This window comes from Egretta garzetta, unplaced genomic scaffold (assembly GCF_000687185.1).
Source record: "Egretta garzetta isolate BGI_Z169 unplaced genomic scaffold, ASM68718v1 scaffold133, whole genome shotgun sequence".
Lineage (NCBI taxonomy): Eukaryota > Metazoa > Chordata > Aves > Pelecaniformes > Ardeidae > Egretta > Egretta garzetta.
The window spans coordinates 4,883,106-4,902,275 of NW_009259111.1; the positions used below are offsets into that span (position 1 = coordinate 4,883,106).

The 19,170-nt window shown below is 44.2% G+C and overlaps 1 protein-coding gene across 1 annotated transcript in view; it reads left to right on the top strand.

Moving 5' to 3' along the window:
* The first annotated feature begins 348 nt into the window (after window positions 1-348).
* PTPRJ (protein tyrosine phosphatase receptor type J) overlaps window positions 349-19,170 on the top strand; it is a 31,798-nt gene continuing 12,976 nt past the window's right edge. The window contains exons 1-11 of the mRNA XM_035891039.1: window positions 349-360; window positions 5,708-5,726; window positions 6,752-6,919; window positions 7,677-7,946; window positions 10,264-10,536; window positions 11,431-11,697; window positions 12,828-13,094; window positions 14,323-14,595; window positions 15,490-15,756; window positions 17,569-17,856; window positions 18,111-18,245. Of these exons, the coding sequence (XP_035746932.1) occupies window positions 349-360; window positions 5,708-5,726; window positions 6,752-6,919; window positions 7,677-7,946; window positions 10,264-10,536; window positions 11,431-11,697; window positions 12,828-13,094; window positions 14,323-14,595; window positions 15,490-15,756; window positions 17,569-17,856; window positions 18,111-18,245 (2,239 nt within the window). The remainder of the gene's footprint in view (window positions 361-5,707; window positions 5,727-6,751; window positions 6,920-7,676; window positions 7,947-10,263; window positions 10,537-11,430; window positions 11,698-12,827; window positions 13,095-14,322; window positions 14,596-15,489; window positions 15,757-17,568; window positions 17,857-18,110; window positions 18,246-19,170) is intronic.

The window sequence follows — 19,170 nt, forward strand, 5'->3', positions numbered from 1 at the left end:
CACTCCTTGCTGATTTAGACTTTACACTCTCAGTGAAGGGGGAAGATGTCGCTAGCTGGAAGAGCAGTCAATGCCTTACAAATCCTAGAAAATCATCAAGTATTGGAAAGCTGTATCAGTCTGTGGATGCAATACCCGGACAATCCCACTTGCGTTATTGTGGGGCTTCCCAGTAGCATTCCAGGATTTAATTTTTGCTTACCTTGTGTGTCCTTGAATAACACCTCTCTGTGGGAATGCTTTCTGAATAAACCTGTGCCAAGTATGAAATATCAGAGGTGACAGAGCAGTCTGCAAGTCACCAAGTTGCTGCGTCTTTGCTGGTTAATGTTTGTTGGCCGGGCAGCGATGACCGATAAGGTCAGTGAAGCAAAGCCTGGAGTCTTAAAACCATTGTGGTGGTTGTAGTGTGGTGGCTTGCCCTAAAGCCCCTAGTTATGGATGTGGGACAACTAATGGAAAAAAAAGGAAGCAAGTCCAGGGTTACTGGGGCAAGGATCTTAATTATGCTGTTGGTTTTGTGAAAGGTTGTTGAGAAAGAATTTGGAGACCACTGTGATAGCGAAGCAAGACCAGGGTTACTGGGGCAAGGATCTTAATTATGCCGTTGGTTGAGAAAGAATTTGGAGACCACTGTGATAGCTTGGTGGTATTTTTCTGGAGCTCCTCCAAACCTGAGAGGATGGGTGGGTGGAAAAGAGAAGATCTGAAGGTACACATGTGAAAGATCGTTAGCTTTGAGAGGGGTGTGATTAATTTCCTGGCTTTTTGCATCTGAGTCACAAGGCACACACTGGTGAGCACGCAAGAAACACTAAGCAGCAGCCTCAAGTTGTGTTCTCAGAAAGGATTTGTGGCTAGGGTTTTTTTTTGGTTAGGATCTTTTTGGTTTGCTCACTTTGACTGTTAAGCCAGCTTCTTAACCTTGTATTTATATGAACCAAACCACATTGTTTTGGAAATTGGAGCACCTCAGGCAGGTGGGCTGCTGTTGACAAGGGGGTTCCCCCCAGTGCAGGAACCCTAACTTCATCAGAGGGTACAGTTTGGCAGCAGAACCAAGCTGATGTAGTCTCTTGTGGCCAGCAGGAGGGGAGGCACTCCTGTCTTCCCCGCTGCTGACCAGCTCCCATGGCTTCCCCAATACATGTGTACAGCAGGCACATTTTAAGTCCTGCACCTGAAGATGTCTTAGTCCAAGTCTTACCAGTGGAACTTGGGCTTCTCAGTCACAGTATTTTTGAAGATGTTTTCCTGCAGCACATCTTACATCTTCCTCAATAAGGTTACCTGTAAGACTAATAGTAATTCCTCAGTTAGGTGACCTACTGTATACCTGAGGAGGACGGAGCTGAGTCCTGCATTTATTACACACCACCAACTCCTGGTCAATAAATAACTGCACGCATAAGGAGTACAGGACAGACCTTGTGCAAGTGCAGATGAATTATTCAGCTCCTCTGGAATGTACAGCCTTTGATCAGGCTCGAAGAGTGGCTGTGTGACAAATGACAAGATTCACTTGCCATAGCTGATGACAGTGATGAGTTTGTGTATACACATTTCTCCCGCTGTTCAGTTGAAACGTTCAGTGTTTTGCATTTTGCTGTCTTTTCTTGATCTGTTGAGTGTTTTCTAGGGGAGGGATGTTCTACCCCTACCACAAGTTACAGTTTTTTGGTTAAAAAAATGCATAACTCTATACATGAATAATATGGATTCATGTCATTGAAAAGAAAAGTGGAAATGGGAGGGCTCCTGGTACATTAGGTGCAAACACAAGGAGAATCAGGTGTTCAGCACAAATATCCTCTGAAATAATAAACAAATGTTTTGTATAAATAGCATCTCATTCAGTAATAACATAAGGCTGGAGAACAGTTCAGTTCATGGCTTGTGTTGAAAAATACAGCACGGAATGACTGAGTCAGGCAGGCTGACGCTGGGGAATGGGATCATTTGTTTTGCGCGGTTTTGTGTTTCAGAAGGAGGCCTGCCTGCTGCTGACGGGATGTGGGTTTTTTTGAATTTGGTTTGCACATAGGGTTCTGGAAAGACAGACGGGTATTGTGAGAGGGGATTGCCAAACTGTGTGATAAACAAAAGCAAGTAAAATGATGGGAAGTTGTTCGTTCATCACGTGACAGGAGTTTTAGCATAACTTTCCTTTTGTTGTTTGAGCATCATTAACAAAACCCACAGACTACAGTACACCCAAGTTTCTAGCAGCTTGGTAATAATTTACCATTAGATCAGATGGCTGTAGCTGAGGGTAGAACAGGAATCAACATGCTGCTTTTTTGAGCTGGCAGGGAGGAAATGGGGAGGTGACAGGCAGGGGTGCAGGGGACTTGGTAGTGGCATACCTGTTTCTCAGTCATATGATGTCTGTTGTTCCTGTTGCTCGGGAAGGATGCTGTGCCTCAGAACTCAAAATGTGGGGAGAAGGAGATAAGAAATTTTGTCACCTTCAGGCAGTTTTACAGAAGAGAAAGTAACTGAAGGACAGGTTGTCACTGATGTCAGGCTTTTGCTGTTTTGTCTATAGGGCTGCAGAAATCGCCATGTCCTGTGGTATATCTTCATGTTTTGTTCTTTTTGCAAATTCCCTTTCTTATTAAACATAGCATCTTTTTGGCTTTGCCTTTAGATCACCCTGCTTTTCAGGGAATCCCACTTCTTGCTCATCATTCAGTAGCTGTTTCCACAGAGCTTCTACTCTGAACGTTGCATGGTAGTGTTTTCCTGCCTTAAGATTGGCTTTTTCCTTTGTAGTCTCTTCCTTGGCCACTTCTTCATGAAAGACTACAGACAGGCTCTTGACCTGAGTACAGACAAACATTTCCTCACTTCCTGATAGACTTGCAGTTTGGCTGGGCTCTTGTATATTCAGAAAGGTTGAGGAGGAGCCTCGCGCTTGTACGTAGGACATCTGCATCCCAAGTAATTTATTCATCAATGACCTGGACGAGGGGACAGTGTACCATCAGCAAGTTAGATGACGACACAAAACTGGGAGGAGTGGCTGATATGCCAGAAGGCTGTGCTGCCATTCAGCGGGACCTGGACAGGCTGGAGAGTTGGGCAGAGAGGAATTTGATGAAGTTCAACAAGGGCAAGTGTTGAATGCTGCACCTGGGGACGTTGAACCCCATGCACCAGTACAGGCTGGGGGATGACCTGCTGGAAAGCAGCTCTGCTGAGAGGGACCTGGGAGTCCTGGTAGACGACAAGCTGACCATGAGCCAGCAGTGTGCCGTTGTTGCCAAGAAAGCCTGGGGTGCATTAAGAGTAATGTGGCCAGCAGGTTGAGGGAGGTTCTCCTTCCCTTCTACTCTGCCCTGGTGAGATCCCACCTGGAGTACTGTGTCCAGTTCTGGGCTCCTCAGTTCAAGAAAGATGAGGAACTGGAGAGAGTTCAGAGGAGAGCAACAAGGATGATAAAGGGACTGGAGCATCTCCCCTGTGAGGAAAGGCTGAGAGAGTTGGGCTTGTTCAGCCTGAAGAAGAGAAGACCGAGAGGGGACCTCATCAACCCATACAAATATCTTAAGGGTGGAAGTCATGAGGACGGAGCCAGACTCTTCTCAGTGGTGCCCAGCAACAGGACAAGGGGCAATGGGCACAAACTGAAACATAAGAGGTTTCGGTTGAACATGAGGAAAAACTTCTTTACTTTGAAGGTGACAGAGCACTGGAACAGGCTGCCCAGGGGGGTTGTGGAGTCTCCTCCTTGGATGATATTCAAAGCCTGCCTGGATGATGTCCTGTGTAACATGCTGTAGGTGAACCTGCTTTAGCAGGGGGGTTGGACTGGATGATCTCCTGAGGTCCCTTCCAACCCTTGCCATTCTGTGATTCTGTAATGTCCTTTGTGTCCCGAGTTGTCAGTAGGGCTGTGCTAGAGAAGACCAGGCGTTAGTTCTTTGTTGCTTACAAGTGTTCTTTTGCCTAGGAGGTGTGCCCAAACATCTTGCTGTGGCACCGAGACCATCACAGGCTAGAAGGGGGCCTCTCCACTCGAATCTTTTTTCTGGTGCATTTCTGCTTACTGTAAAGCTGGAGGGGTTGCTTCTAGTCAGCTGGCCTGCCTCATTTGTGGAGTGCTTTTTGTAGTCTCTGTTATGGAGAACAAGATGATTTAATGATATCTTCTGACTACTTTTTGTATCTGCTTGGGCCCACAACTGTGATGCAGGGAGCTACTGCTGATGGAGCTACTTGTGGCACCAGCAATGTGAGAGCTGGGGGGCGAGTGTTTTGGGTTTCAAGCTTTGCATTGGGTTGATAGGATATAGCTGCTTATTTTGGGTTAGCTCATGGAATTGCAGAAACAGCTAAGAAACTGTCCAAGAAAACAGGGTGGAAAGAGATGAGACAATTTGAAGTGCTTTGGATAAATGTGTCAACCTCTGCAATCAGCAGGCTTGGTGCTCTCTGTGAGTAAGGCACCATCCAGTATAAAGCTAAGCTGGATTTTCTAGGAACAGCACAGTATAAGGTCCAACCAAAGGGCTAGCCCTTTGAAGGTGATGTTAGAGCAGTCAGGGCTGGAGACTACCTCCGCCTGCACCCACCATGATGCCAAAAACAGACCCAGAGGTGCATGGGCAGAAATCTCCCGTCCCCTCAAGCCTCCCTGGCACAAGGCACTGTGGATCTGCAGCATCAGGCTGGGGGCTTGCCTGTCTGTGGAACACGTATCTCTGCATGCTTGTTTTTGCCTTGTCATGTGTAGCTTTGCAAGGTTAATAGTTGTATTTAATGCCTGATACAATTGCTGAAGTAATCTGCTTGTTACATGACAAAAGTGGCTGCTGCAGTCGGTTGGAGTCAGCTGGCTACAAGAGTCTTGGGAGTCTCAGGAAATCAGAGTTTTCCTCTCAAGCGCCTGCAGACCTCAATCTGGGGTTTTTATTTCACTCCTAAAGGAGCATTTTGTACTGCCATCTGGAGGGAGATGAAATAAACAATTTACAGGCCAGTTTGCACACTAACAGGAAGGGAAATGGCTTATTAGGAAGTAAAAGCATGAAGTTGGAAGACTAAAAAAACATTTTCAAAGCAAAATTCTGGTGTGGTCAGTAATACTAGCAGAGTAGTTTCAGGTTGCAGTTAAATGGCAACTGCTGATACTTTATGGATATGTACACATACATAAACTAGATTTTAGAATATATACTAAGTGTTTTGAACTTTGACTACACTGAGTTTGTTTCAGAAAATGCAAAATGTTCTTTTGTGAGAAGTAATAATAAAATTTATACAGCAATAGGATGAAAGGAAAAATCTTAGGGATAAAAAAGACCTAATTTGCATCTGCTGCTTTTTCTGGGATGGTGTCGAAGATACTAACTGAAGTGTCTTTTGACTAAGATCTTGTAGGGTTTGTTTTTAAATTTATATGTGCAAAATAATCAGCAAGTGAAACTAGTTTTTTAAAAAAAAAAAAAGTAACATTTTGCCCGTGTTTGGCTTTTTTTCTCTAATACTTCATACGTTTTTCGGGTTATTTTTATGTCAGTAGATTTTTAGGTATCTCTCTTGCAGGTTGAAAGGTCTGGAGTGTAGCAGTAGTGCTTTGGGTTGTTTTTTTTTTTTTAACTGATTCTGCCCCCACCCCCACCCCCCCATGTGTTAATTAACCCAAAATTTACTTTATTTGAGCTTCCAGTAGTTTTAAAGTTTTAATTTTTTTTTTTTCCAGGTCAGATGTACAGTTGTCTGTAAGTATCATTCTGTTACTCAATTATATATTTCTAATATAACTCTCATTAGCTTGATTTCTTTTAAGAAAGATCGAACAGTATCAGCTAAGTATTTAATTCATCTGAAAATAATTTCTAGAAATAGCATTCAAAAATGTAAACTCACTTATTTTAGTGACTGTAATTCCTGCAATGTGTTTTATTTAAAAGGATATTTAAGGATATAAATGGTTGTAAAGAGTTCTTGTAAAATTAAGTACAAATATAATGTGCTTATGAAGATTGGAAAATATACTTTGCCTTTAGGCAATACAAAACAAACCCCAAAACAAAAAAAGACACCCGAAGTGATGCTTTAAGGATTTTCTGAAGCGAATATAGCAACTGCTGTACTTGCCAAGATGACAAGTTTTCATGTGGCAAAAATTTCCAAAAGTGCTTGCAGATGAGTTCTACCTTAATATTGAACATCTGACTTGCATGACTTAGCCTTTAAATTTTAGGGCTTGAATCAACTCTCTCCACACTTTGAGCTGCACTATATAAACCTAAAGTTGTTTTCTGTAGATATGTTGTGTCTCTTCCTTACTTGTGGGAACACACCGTGTGAATATGAGAACTTTTTTGCTCATACACTGGGGGGAAGAGACAAAGTTTCTACGCCAGATTGAGTAAATAGGCTCTTCTGATACTATGTGAGAAAAATACACATGCAGAATGTGGCTGCAAGTCTCTTGTTTGAAAAGAACAGAACACTGCACTGAAAAAATGGCAGATTGGTGTGTTGTAGCTTTCATCCAAACCGTGGGTAGAGTCAGTGAATGACCAAAATAACGTGGCAATCTCTTAATCTAAATTAAGTCACCTGGCAGAAGTTAAAAGTGGTAAAACCAGGAAGCGTGCAGTGAAATCTATGCAGGAGAACAAACTGGGAAAACAGAAGTGACTATGGGTCTGTGCGTGCTATCTAAAAATGACTGTACTTTTGCAAATGGGAAACCCAGAAGTTTTGTAAAGATACTTATTGCTTTGTATTCTTTCAGGCACTGAGGATTGCAGTTCAAAAAATGTAACTGCTGAACCAGGAACCAGTAGTAATGATAATTTATCAGTAAACTTTACAAGTGAAAACAAAACCTATGGAGGTGGAAGACCGTCCAGGGATGTGTCAGTATCTGACAGTGCAGGAAGTGATCAGAACAGTGTAACACGTAAGTGGCTTGGAATGTGACTGGGATGTGAATCTTCAGCTTGTTTTGTGCTTTTGTACTGTGTTAGCATTTTAAGCCCAAACTCTTAGTCCAGAGTGCAAAGAGTATGCAGGGGCGTGGATCCAACTCCTTTACTGGAGTAGAGAATGGGCCGAAGAAATGTATCTGCATGGCTGACTGAGAGTGCAATTTAGCACTGAAATTGTTGTGTGGCCTTGAAATAGTTTTATCGCTGTTAGACTTGGGCTCCCTTCACTGCTTATTATGGCTTTTTATGTTACAGCTGCAACAGTTCAAACATGCTGTGACATACAGATTTGAAATACCTATGTAACAGAGTACAGCTGAAGTACTCTACCTAGTATAGAGGGCATTGTGTATCTAGGGGAAAGCCGTGTGGATCTTGCAGTTACAAAGTCTTCTCTTTGGGATAGCCACCTGAGGAAAAAAACAGTGGGTTGTGTGTTCCAATCTTTCTCAGCACCCTGCATGAAGTTGACAGCTGAGGCAGGTCAGTAATCACTACTGCACCTAGACAGTTTTACTCCTTGAGATGAAGTGAAACTTGAGGAGTTAGAGTAGACTGCAGAGCTAGCAAGTGTGCCTTGCAACATATTAGGATGGCTTAATTATTTTCCCTGGCTGATTACTGTTTTACAGAGTCCTGTTGTTTGCATAGGGTGGGGAGAAGAGCACTTTATGTGTTTGTCAGCAAATATTCTTGCGGGTTAATTTTTTTTTTCCTTGCCTTTCACAGAACCCAGACCAATCTATGGTCTCAAGGCAGAATATGTTGGTATGACTTCTGTCAACTTAACGTGGAAGGTGAATGACAGTGCTTCCAGCTCCTACACATACAGGATAGAGGTAACCATTGCCAATGGTACCTCTATTAGTAACGTGACGTCCAATGTCACTGCAGCTGAAATTACTGAGTTAATCCCTGGGACACTGTATAAATTCACAGTATTTGCAGTAGTGAATGACAGTGAGACGGAAGAAGGGGAGCCCATACATCTGTATACAAGTAAGTCACAGCTTCTTGCAGCCCTGTTCTGGTGGGCAGCTCAGAACTCTGCCTACCTGCCTGAGGGCGGAAATAGAAATATATAGACGTGATGTTTTAGTCCTGGTGCCTAATCTGGGCTGTCTACTAAGCATGAGGTCTTAATGTGTGGAAGACGTATATGCCTGCTTTAAAAAAAAACAAAGCAAAACCAGCCAGACAAAACCCACCTTCCTTTCCCTCTGTCCTCATCTCATCATATCTCCTCATATGGGAGATAACTTCTTGTCGCAGGTACTCAGTGAGCAAGTAGGAAAGATGCCCTCCTAGATCTGCTATTTGTGAATAGAGAAGGACTACTGCGGGATGTGGCTGTCTTGGCCAGAGTGGTCATGAAGTGGTTGAGTTTGAAAATTCTCAGTGTACTAAGACAGTGAAGTTGCTACTCAGGACTTCAGGAGAGCAAACTTTAAGGTATTACCTGCTTTTGAGAGCTTAGGAGTCCACAAGTGCTGGTCAGTTTTTAAGAACCACCTTTTAGAAGCACAGCAAACAAGTCAAGCAAGTGAGGCAAAAGACCAGCGTGTCTGAACAGGGAAATCCTTGTGGATCTCAAGAGGAAAAAGAAATTGTATGATCTCTGGAAGCAAGGTCAGGCTTTGCAGGAAGATTACAGAGCTGTGGTTCATATATGCAGGAAGAAGACATGAAAGGCCAAAATGCAATTAAAGTTGAAACTGGCCAGTGTTGCACTGGACAAGAAAAAAAAGGCTTTTTAAAGTATGTTAATAGCAAGAGGAGGTCTAAAGAAAACATTAGACCGATACTTGTTGAAGTTGGTCACCTGACTAATAGGGGTGAAGAAAAAGCAGAGGCATTCAATGCTTTTTTTTTTCCTCAGTCTTTAATAATATGGATAGACCTTGGGCTTCCCGGTTCCCAGAGTCGGAGGACCACAAGTGTGGGAACAGTGACTTTCCATTTGTGGACACTGAAATTGTAAGGGACCAGCTGGATGTTCTCAAGTCCATGGGGCCTGATGGGATTCATGAGAGTACTGAAGGGCTAGCGGATGTTATGGCAGGATCCCTCTCGATCACCTACCACAGGTCTTGGGAGTCTGGGGAAATCCCTGCTGGCTGGGAGGTAGCCAATGTCACTCCGTTTTATGAGACGGGCATGAGGGAAGGCTGAGGGTACTACAGACCTGTTAGACTAATCTCAGTTCCTGGAAAAATTATGGAGAAGATCATACTGTGTCCTATTGAAAGGCATTTAAAGAATAATCATCAGTCAACGTGGGTTTACAAAGGGAAATTCCTGTTTAACCAGTTTGGTATCCTTCTATGGTAAGGTCACCTGCCTAGTGGATGAAGGGGAGGCACTGGATGTAGTTTTTCTGGATTTTAGCGAGGCTTTTGATACTGCCCCCATTCTTCTGGACGAGTTGTCCAACTGCGGGATGAGCAGGTTCATGGTGCGCTGGGTGAAGAACTGGCTGAAGGGCAGCGCTGAAAGGGTTGTAGTGAATGGTGCTACATCTGGCTGCTTGACTGGTCACAGCAGTGTTCCTCAGGGCTCAATTCCAGGGCCAGTTCTGTTCGGTATGTTTGTCAATGATCTGGATGCAGAAGTTGAATGCACCATTAAGCAAGTTTTCTGATGAAACCAAAGCGGGAGGTGCTGTTGACTTTCTTGAGGGACAAGAGGCCTTGCAGAGGGACATAGATAGATTGGAGCATTGGACAAGGATTAATGGGATGAAAGTCAACAAGTCAAAATGCCAGATTCTACACCTGGGATGGAGTAATGCTGGGCACAAGCATAAATTGGGAGAGGAGTGCCTGGAGAGGAGCCCTGCAGAAAGGGATCTGGGTGTGCTGGTTGACAGCAATGAGTCGGCAGTGTGCCCTGACAGCCAAGAGGGCAAGTCGCATCCTGGAGTGCATCAAACACAGCATCTCCAGCTGGTCAAAAGAGATGATTATCCCGCTGTATTCAGTGCTAATGCAGCCTCACCTTGACTTCTGTGTGCAGTTCTGGGCCCACAATTTAAGAAGGATGTGAAGGTACTGGAATGCGTCCAGAGGAGGTCAAAAAAGCTGGTGAAAGGGCCGGAAGGAATCCCACTCAATATGACTTTTCTTCCATTCCCTCTCAGCTGCCCATTGATGTAAAAGCATCCATGAGTGTCTGGTGATGTTGTTGGGGTGCTCCTGCACTCTGAGCGATGAATGATGTGATGAGAGCAAAGCAGTGGTGTGCCTGTGTTTCTTCTGCCCATGTACACGAGCGGGTGTTCTTGCAGGCTGGCAGATTGTTGTCTTGCCTTTCACAGAGCCCAGCCCAGTCCATGATCTCAAGGCAGAATATGTTGGTGCTGAGAAAGTCAACTTAACATGGAGAGTGAGTGATGCTGCTTCCAGCTCCTACACGTACAGGATAGAGGTAGCCATTGTAAATGGTACCTTTGATAGGAACCTGACGTCCGATGTCACTGCAGCTGAAATTACCAATTTAATCCCTGGGACGCGGTATAAGTTCACAGTATTTGCAGTTGCAGCTGATAATAAGACAGAAGGAGAAGGACTGCCCGTACACCTGTATACAGGTAAGTTGCAGTTTCTGGCAGCCCTCTTTCTGGCAGACTGTATTTGCTGTGCAGCACAGGGCTCTGCATACCTGACTTGCGGGTTGTAATTTAGTACTGATGCAGGCAAGAGGTGCTGTGCTTTGCCTGTTTCCAGTCAGAGATGTTTGTGTGGAAGGGATATAGCCTTCTTCTTAAAAACAAACTAAAACAAACCCCCTCTAAAACAGCGATTGTTGAAGGTGGTCACCAGGGCCTGCGACACAATAAAGGAACTCTTCCTGAGAGCCTGCCTCCCCGGCCTGGGATTTGTGTGGGCAGTTTTTCTGCCTTCACTTTTTGGAGGATGGGGGCCTTGGACCCTTATTTTAGAGGGCTCCCCCACACAGAGCATATGCCCAAGGAACTTTTGTGATTTGGGGGCCTGTGGCTGCCGTTGAGCTGCAGCAGGAGAGTGATCTTCAGGCAGCGCTAGCTCAGGAGTAAGCTCAGGGCATGAAGGGTGCCTGGGTTATCACCTCTGTTCCTCTCCCAATGACACTTGATGTTCCTTTACGTTTTGCTGTGCACAGACACACAACCATCTTCTTTTCCCCCCTTTGCCTGTAACCTTGTATCTTTCCTGACCGCATCTCTGAATTCATGGGAGCGCTGTCAGAGTGGTGAGCTGTGCTTCTGCTTTGGAGTGTCAAAGGGAGATGAATCCCACCCAGAATGACTTCTCGTTGGTTTTCCCTTAGCTGTCCATTGATGCAGAAGCCTCGAGGAGCATCTGGTGGTGGTGTTGGAGTGCTCCTGCACGCTGAACGATGAGTGTTGTAGAGACAGCGAAGCAGTGGTGTGCCTGTGTTTCTTCTGTCCGTGTACATGAGCGGGTTCTTGCAGGTTGATGGATTGTTGTTTTGTCTTTCACAGAGCCCAGCCGAGTTCTTGATGCCAAGGCAGAATATGTTGGTGTGACTTCTGTCAACTTAACATGGGTGGTGAATGACACTGCTTCCGGCTCCTACACGTACAGGATAGAGGTTGTAAATGATACCTCTATTAGGAACCTGAGGTCTGGTGTCACCGAAACCGAAATTACCGATTTAATCCCTGGGACGCGGTATAATTTCACAGTATTTGCAGTAGCAGCTGATAATAAGACAGAAGGAGAAGGATTTCCCATAAGCCTGTGTACAAGTAAGGAACTGGTGCCTCTCAATTGCAAGTAAACATGCAGTTTGTACCAAATTGCCCTGCTTTTTTATCTTGGTTCTCCGGCTTTGTACTATTTCTCATTCTAATTTTGCTTTGCTCCAGGTGCCTGTGAGCATGATTGCCGAGTGGTCTTTGGTAAAAGGGAAAAGGACTGAGATTTTACATGTCTCTGTGTGTGCATGCGTGCATTGCCTATAAAGCAGTTATTTCATCAGCTTTGCACTTCAAGACTATGTAGAGATCCACCTGCTACAATAGCATGACTTTCTCTAGACTTGGGGGCTGAATGGGTCTTCTACAATGCTTCTGGGAGCAGGTTATCACTGCTTATACCAAAGGACATGGTGTGCAGGGATGCGGTGTCCAGGATCACACAGGGTTTTTGTTCCTGTTAATTGTTTTAAACTCTTTCCAGAGTCCCTGGAAAGAGTAGGCTGTGACAGTGCCTAGGGCCACAGTGATGAGTTTGGTGCCATTTTTGTTGGCTTTGTGCCATTGCACCTTTTCCCAGATCAGAGGGACGGATGGGAGGAGAAGATTTTTTTGTGTCTAGCTCTGGAGTGGAAAGGGAACAGGCAACATCCCTACAAAGCAATTAGAAACAAGGTGTCTTGGAGCTGCTACTGAGTAGATGAGCTTGTCTAAGCTGCTTGAGGTGAGTCTTGCCTGCCTAGTGTTGATGCTGAATCAGGCTTGGAGACACAGCCCTGCAGCATGGGTCAGCTATTGGACCTGCTCAAGGAGGCCATTTCCTTCTGCTGAGGTTGGGCTGAAGGGCTCAGATTGACTTCTGGGCACAATTTTGAGTTAACAGACCAAGATCACCCTGCACTCTTCTTCCTTCCCTGATATCCATCTGTTTCTCTGTCTAGAAACCTGCAGTAGAAACAAATAATTTTAGCATGTGAAATGAAATAAAGAAAGTATCCCCCAGAACTCCTGTGGCCTTTCCAGTGATGCCCCAGCATGAATGTCTAAAATTGGACATTGGTGCTGTAGAAGTGCTGCTTGGCTACAAATAGTGCTTATTCTATGTGGAATAGGGAAATGTGGTTGTGGCTCTTCTTCATTTATTTCTCTGTCTTGATGGATTGTTGTCTTGCCTTTCACAGAGCCCAGCCAAGTTCTTGATGCCAAGGCAGAATATGTTGGTGTGACTTCTGTCAACTTAACATGGGTGGTGAATGACACTGCTTCCGGCTCCTACACGTACAGGATAGAGGTTGTAAATGATACCTCTATTAGGAACCTGAGGTCTGGTGTCACCGAAACCGAAATTACCGATTTAATCCCTGGGACGCGGTATAATTTCACAGTATTTGCAGTAGCAGCTGATAATAAGACAGAAGGAGAAGGATTTCCCATAAGCTTGTGTACAAGTAAGTCACAGTTTCTTGCAGCCCTCTTTCTGGCGGACTGTATTTTGCTCTGCAGCACAGGGCTCTGCATACCTGACTTGAGGGTTGTAATTTAGTACTGTTGCATGCAGAGCTGATGTTTTGGTCCTGCAGCTGGAGATGGTCAATTTGCCAAGCATGGGATGTTAAAGTGCAGAAGCAGCATTGCCCTGATAGAAACCTGTTGGTGAAGTTTATCCCCAAGGCTGACAACGCAGAGAAGATTTTTTTTTTTTTCTTTTTTTTTTCCTGGGAACGTCTATCTTCTAAATTTGGAAAAGGGGAGTGGTTTCATTTCCTAGAGTATGGGGGCCTCAGACCCTTATTTTAAGGGAATCTCACACTGAGCATATTGCACCAAGGGAACTTTTGCAATTTGGGGGCACACAGATGCCATCAGGCTGCACCAGGAAAGTGAGATTTAGGCAATGCTAGTTCAGGAGAACTGCTTTGGCCATCCAACACCTTGCTGTGTTGAGTATCAAAAGTCTTTATGTGGTATTGGATCATTTTGGAGCTGGCCTGCAAAGCTCTAACCCAGTCTGGTTATTCCACAGGGTGTATTTGGAAAGAAACAGATGTCTGTTCTTGTCATTTGTTTTCTCCTGAAATGTACCTGCATGTGTGCTCCTACCTTTCCAGTTGATTCCCAAAAGTCTGTCCTATGCTGCCTGACTGTAATGGCAAGTTGCCCTGTTTTGAAGGTGCACAGACATGGGTGCTGCAGAGAGGGTTTTTGGAGATGGTCTCTTTGCCATAGAAGTGAGCTCAGGGGATGAGGATTGGAGAAAGAGCAGGGTGCGTGGGTCATCACCTTTGTTCCTCTTCTAGTGATATTTGCTGTTCCTTACCTTTTGCTGTGCAGAGATGTACCACCATCTTTCCCCTCTACTCTTTTCTCCCTCCTGCTCACCTCTCTGAATTGACAAGCAAAACGCTGGGAATGCTGAAACCTGATGGCCTGTTCTCTTGCTTTTGAATGTGAAAGGAAGACAAATTGCACTTGAGATGCCTCTCCTTATTTCTATGTTACCCAGCCATTGATGCAAAAACGTCCATGAGTGTCTGGTGATGTTGTTGGGGTGCTCCTGCACTCTGAGCGATGAATGATGTGATGAGAGCAAAGCAGTGGTGTGCCTGTGTTTCTTCTGCCCATGTACATGAGCGGGTGTTCTTGCAGGCTGGCAGATTGTTGTCTTGCCTTTCACAGAGCCCAGCCCAGTCCATGATCTCAAGGCAGAATATGTTGGTGCTGAGAAAGTCAACTTAACATGGAGAGTGAGTGATGCTGCTTCCAGCTCCTACACGTACAGGATAGAGGTAGCCATTGTAAATGGTACCTTTGATAGGAACCTGACGTCCGATGTCACTGCAGCTGAAATTACCAATTTAATCCCTGGGACGCGGTATAAGTTCACAGTATTTGCAGTTGCAGCTGATAATAAGACAGAAGGAGAAGGACTGCCCGTACACCTGTATACAGGTAAGTTGCAGTTTCTGGCAGCCCTCTTTCTGGCAGACTGTATTTGCTGTGCAGCACAGGGCTCTGCATACCTGACTTGCGGGTTGTAATTTAGTACTGATGCAGGCAAGAGGTGCTGTGCTTTGCCTGTTTCCAGTCAGAGATGTTTGTGTGGAAGGGATATAGCCTTCTTCTTAAAAACAAACTAAAACAAACCCCCTCTAAAACAGCGATTGTTGAAGGTGGTCACCAGGGCCTGCGACACAATAAAGGAACTCTTCCTGAGAGCCTGCCTCCCCGGCCTGGGATTTGTGTGGGCAGTTTTTCTGCCTTCACTTTTTGGAGGATGGGGGCCTTGGACCCTTATTTTAGAGGGCTCCCCCACACAGAGCATATGCCCAAGGAACTTTTGTGATTTGGGGGCCTGTGGCTGCCGTTGAGCTGCAGCAGGAGAGTGATCTTCAGGCAGCGCTAGCTCAGGAGTAAGCTCAGGGCATGAAGGGTGCCTGGGTTATCACCTCTGTTCCTCTCCCAATGACACTTGATGTTCCTTTACGTTTTGCTGTGCACAGACACACAACCATCTTCTTTTCCCCCCTTTGCCTGTAACCTTGTATCTTTCCTGACCGCATCTCTGAATTCATGGGAGCGCTGTCAGAGTGGTGAGCTGTGCTTCTGCTTTGGAGTGTCAAAGGGAGATGAATCCCACCCAGAATGACTTCTCGTTGGTTTTCCCTTAGCTGTCCATTGATGCAGAAGCCTCGAGGAGCATCTGGTGGTGGTGTTGGAGTGCTCCTGCACGCTGAACGATGAGTGTTGTAGAGACAGCGAAGCAGTGGTGTGCCTGTGTTTCTTCTGTCCGTGTACATGAGCGGGTTCTTGCAGGTTGATGGATTGTTGTTTTGTCTTTCACAGAGCCCAGCCGAGTTCTTGATGCCAAGGCAGAATATGTTGGTGTGACTTCTGTCAACTTAACATGGGTGGTGAATGACACTGCTTCCGGCTCCTACACGTACAGGATAGAGGTTGTAAATGATACCTCTATTAGGAACCTGAGGTCTGGTGTCACCGAAACCGAAATTACCGATTTAATCCCTGGGACGCGGTATAATTTCACAGTATTTGCAGTAGCAGCTGATAATAAGACAGAAGGAGAAGGATTTCCCATAAGCCTGTGTACAAGTAAGTCACAGTTTCTTGCAGCCCTCTTTCTGGCGGACTGTATTTTGCTGTGCAGCTCAGGGTTCTGCATACCTCCCCAAGGTTTGAAATACAGTATTGTTTCCAGGAGAAGTGCTGCACATGGTCCACCTGCACTCAGCAGTGTTAATGTGTTGGAGAGTGTTCTGTGGGAGGTTTTGTTGCATTCTCCTTTGTGGATGAAGCCTTCAGGCCCTTATTTTGAGGGGCTCCCACACAGTCCATTGTGCCTGGGGAACTTCCCCTGTTGGAGGGGCCTGTGGCTGCAGTTGGCCTGTGGGTAGCCCTGGGCTGTGTGGCTCTCGGCAACGCTGCTCTACTCAGGTCATCAGCAGCAAGGAGAATGTTGAGGTGCTCCTGTGGTCCTCATGCTAGGCATTGTGGCCATTGTTGTGAATATGTGCTGCTGTGTTCTTTTCCTTCTTTTTGTCCCATTTTAACTGAGGTGAAGTGAATCTGTTGCAAAGCTGCTCAGTGGGGTTTCCAGAGGTGCCCCAGCATGACTCCATTAAAAGTATCTCTGGTACTGTGAATGTGCTGCTTGGCTGTTTGTAATGCTCAGTTTGTCCAAAGTGTGGAAGCATGGCTGTGCCTCTGCTTTTTCTGTCTGTGTTTGTCAGCAAATATTCATGAGCGTTGATGGAGTCTTTTCTTGACTTTCACAGAGCCCAGCTCTATTTTCCATATCCAGGCAGAGTATGCTAGTCTGATATTTTTTTTTTTTCCCACGGAGCACGATAATACTTCTAACAACACCTACAGGATAGAGATCCACAAAGTCACAGTTCCTCCTCTAGAAACCAGACATCCAGTGTCACCAGAGCTGTTATTACAGACATAAACCCTGGAGCCTTCTATGATTTCACTGTATTTGTAGGAGTAGCTGACACTGTTACTGAAGGAAAAGAAATATTTATAAAATGCAGTAGAAATAAGTCCCAGTCACTCACATTTATCTTTTAACTATACCTGTTTCTTTTGGTACACAATTCTGCTTCTCCTCAATTTCTTAAAATAATACTCCTTTTTAATAACAAAATAATTTAATCCATGAGCCTTTTACCCCACTTTTAGAAGTACCAAATACTACTTCATCAAGAGAGGAAATAAATTTGCTGTGTGTTACAATTGTGGAAGTTACACGAGTTTTGGTCTCGAAGGCCAAGTTTTATAAGATGCTTAGTTTAGAGGGACCTTTTTTCTCAGTGTTACTGCTACATTGGCTTTTAAAATATCTTTTTGTATCTGGTCATAAGGTTGCAATTTTAATAGTGTCCTGTAGGACTCTCACACAAACTGACATGTAGCTGCCACTCTTCAGGATGGCTACTGCTGTGCTCTTAATGCATGGAGCTTATATTTGTTTTCTTACTTGTTGGCTATTAAGAGCTTTATGTAATTATACAGGGAGTTAGTGTCAATCTACACACTACTTTAAAAATGGTCTTAGAGTAGTATGTTCAGTGGTTGAACAGTATTTTGAAAACTTTACTGATCATCACAGATATTCAACCTAAATTTTCTCAGTAAACCTGTCTGCAGAAGAGTTAGAGAGCACAGAAGAGGTCTGTGTACTTAATGTGCTAAATACTTTTCCTCATAGGGTAGCAAGTCCTTGTAGGCAGTAACTAGTAACTTTGTCTTTTTAAAAGTGGAAAGGAATATTGAAGTTTTACAAATGGTTGTACACAGAACTTACAAATAGGCAGCTTTTTCTGTTTATTACAGCACTTGATTTCTTACTCCTCTTTTTTTTTTTTTTTTTTTTTTTTTTTTTTTTTTTTTTTCTTCCAGTTCCTGCCTTAGTGAACTCATTTCAGTGTGAACCAGTGGCCAAGAAATCTTTCCTAATGCTTAAGTGGGAATGTCCTTCTGGTAAAAATTCTGGCTTCAAAATTAAAATAAGTAATAATGTATGGGAAAAAGAAGAACTGGCTCGACCCTGCATGACAGAAGGCTCAGAGGAAACCTTCAGAACAGCACCTTTAGATTATTTCAGCACCTATACTATTACTATTGCAACTCTTTCAAATAGTTTTGAAAGCACTGCAGTGCAGCAAACATGTAATACGAGCATTACTGGTAAGCATTAAGATTTGAGAATGAAAGACATTTGTAGCATCAGAACACTAACTTCATGATTGCAGAATACCAAACTTGATATGCAGTACGTTATCAGCCTACATAGTGTGAATAAAACACTACATTCATGCAAAGTCTAATGTGATGTACAATAAATATGCATTACATGAACAGCATCAGTACTACAGCATTTTCTTGTTTGGAAAACTTTTCTTTATCAGTCATTAAAGTACTAAAAATATTTCTGGTTTTAGACCCACCTGCTCCAAGCAAAGCTCCTTTAGTCAAGGCAGTCGGTCACAGCTCGTTGTCTGTCGAATTCTCTGATTTTGAGTCAGTGAATGGACCATTAAAAGCCTATGCAGTAATGATCACAACAGAAGAACATGGTAAGATGTTATGATATTCTCTTGCAGCTGTATAAAACAATTTATCACACAACATTATGTTTTAAACTCTCTAACTAGGTGTTAAATAGATAGAGCAAAAGCTGACTCACTATTTTCAATCACCTCTCAAAAATCATAGAATAGTAGAATAGTAGAATCATAGAATCATTAAGTTTGGAAAATTCCTCCAAGATCATCAAATCCAACCATCAACCAAACACCACCGTGCCTACTAAACCATGACCCGAAGTGCCATGCCTACGCGTTTTTTTTAACACCTCCAGGAATGGTGACTCCACCACCTCTCTAGGCAGCCTGTTCCAATGCTTGACCCGTCCTCCTCCTTCCCTCAGTTTCATACACTGAGCGTGACATCATATGGTCTGGAATACCCCTTTGGTCAGTTGGGGTCAGCTGTCCTGGCTGTGCCCCCTCCCAGCTTCTTGTGCACCCAGCAGAGCATGAGAAGCTGAAAAGTCTTTGACTAGCATAAGCTAGCATTTAGCAACAACTAAACTGTCAGTGTGTTATCAACATTATTCTCATACTAAATCCAGAATGCAGCACTATGCCAGCTACTAGGAAGAAAATTAACTCTATTCTAGCCAAAACCAGGACAATCTTGCAGCAGTTTGACTGTAGATCTTTCTTCTGTGGTTTTTCATACAATGTATGTCCAAGAAGTGCACGGAGATACATATAACGTAGTACATCAGTGCAGCAAATTCCTATTTTTCATATGCCTGAATGTCAGTCTCTTGCACAAAGCAACAGCTCTGCTTGTACCTTCAGCCAGTCCTGTTTAGTCTTGATGAGATTCAGTGCATTCTGTGTGGTTTTGATTGCAAGCTATTCAAGAAAGAGGACTTCCAAGATGTGATTGAGAGAAACAAGGAAGGATGATCGCTTGTATTTATAATATAGA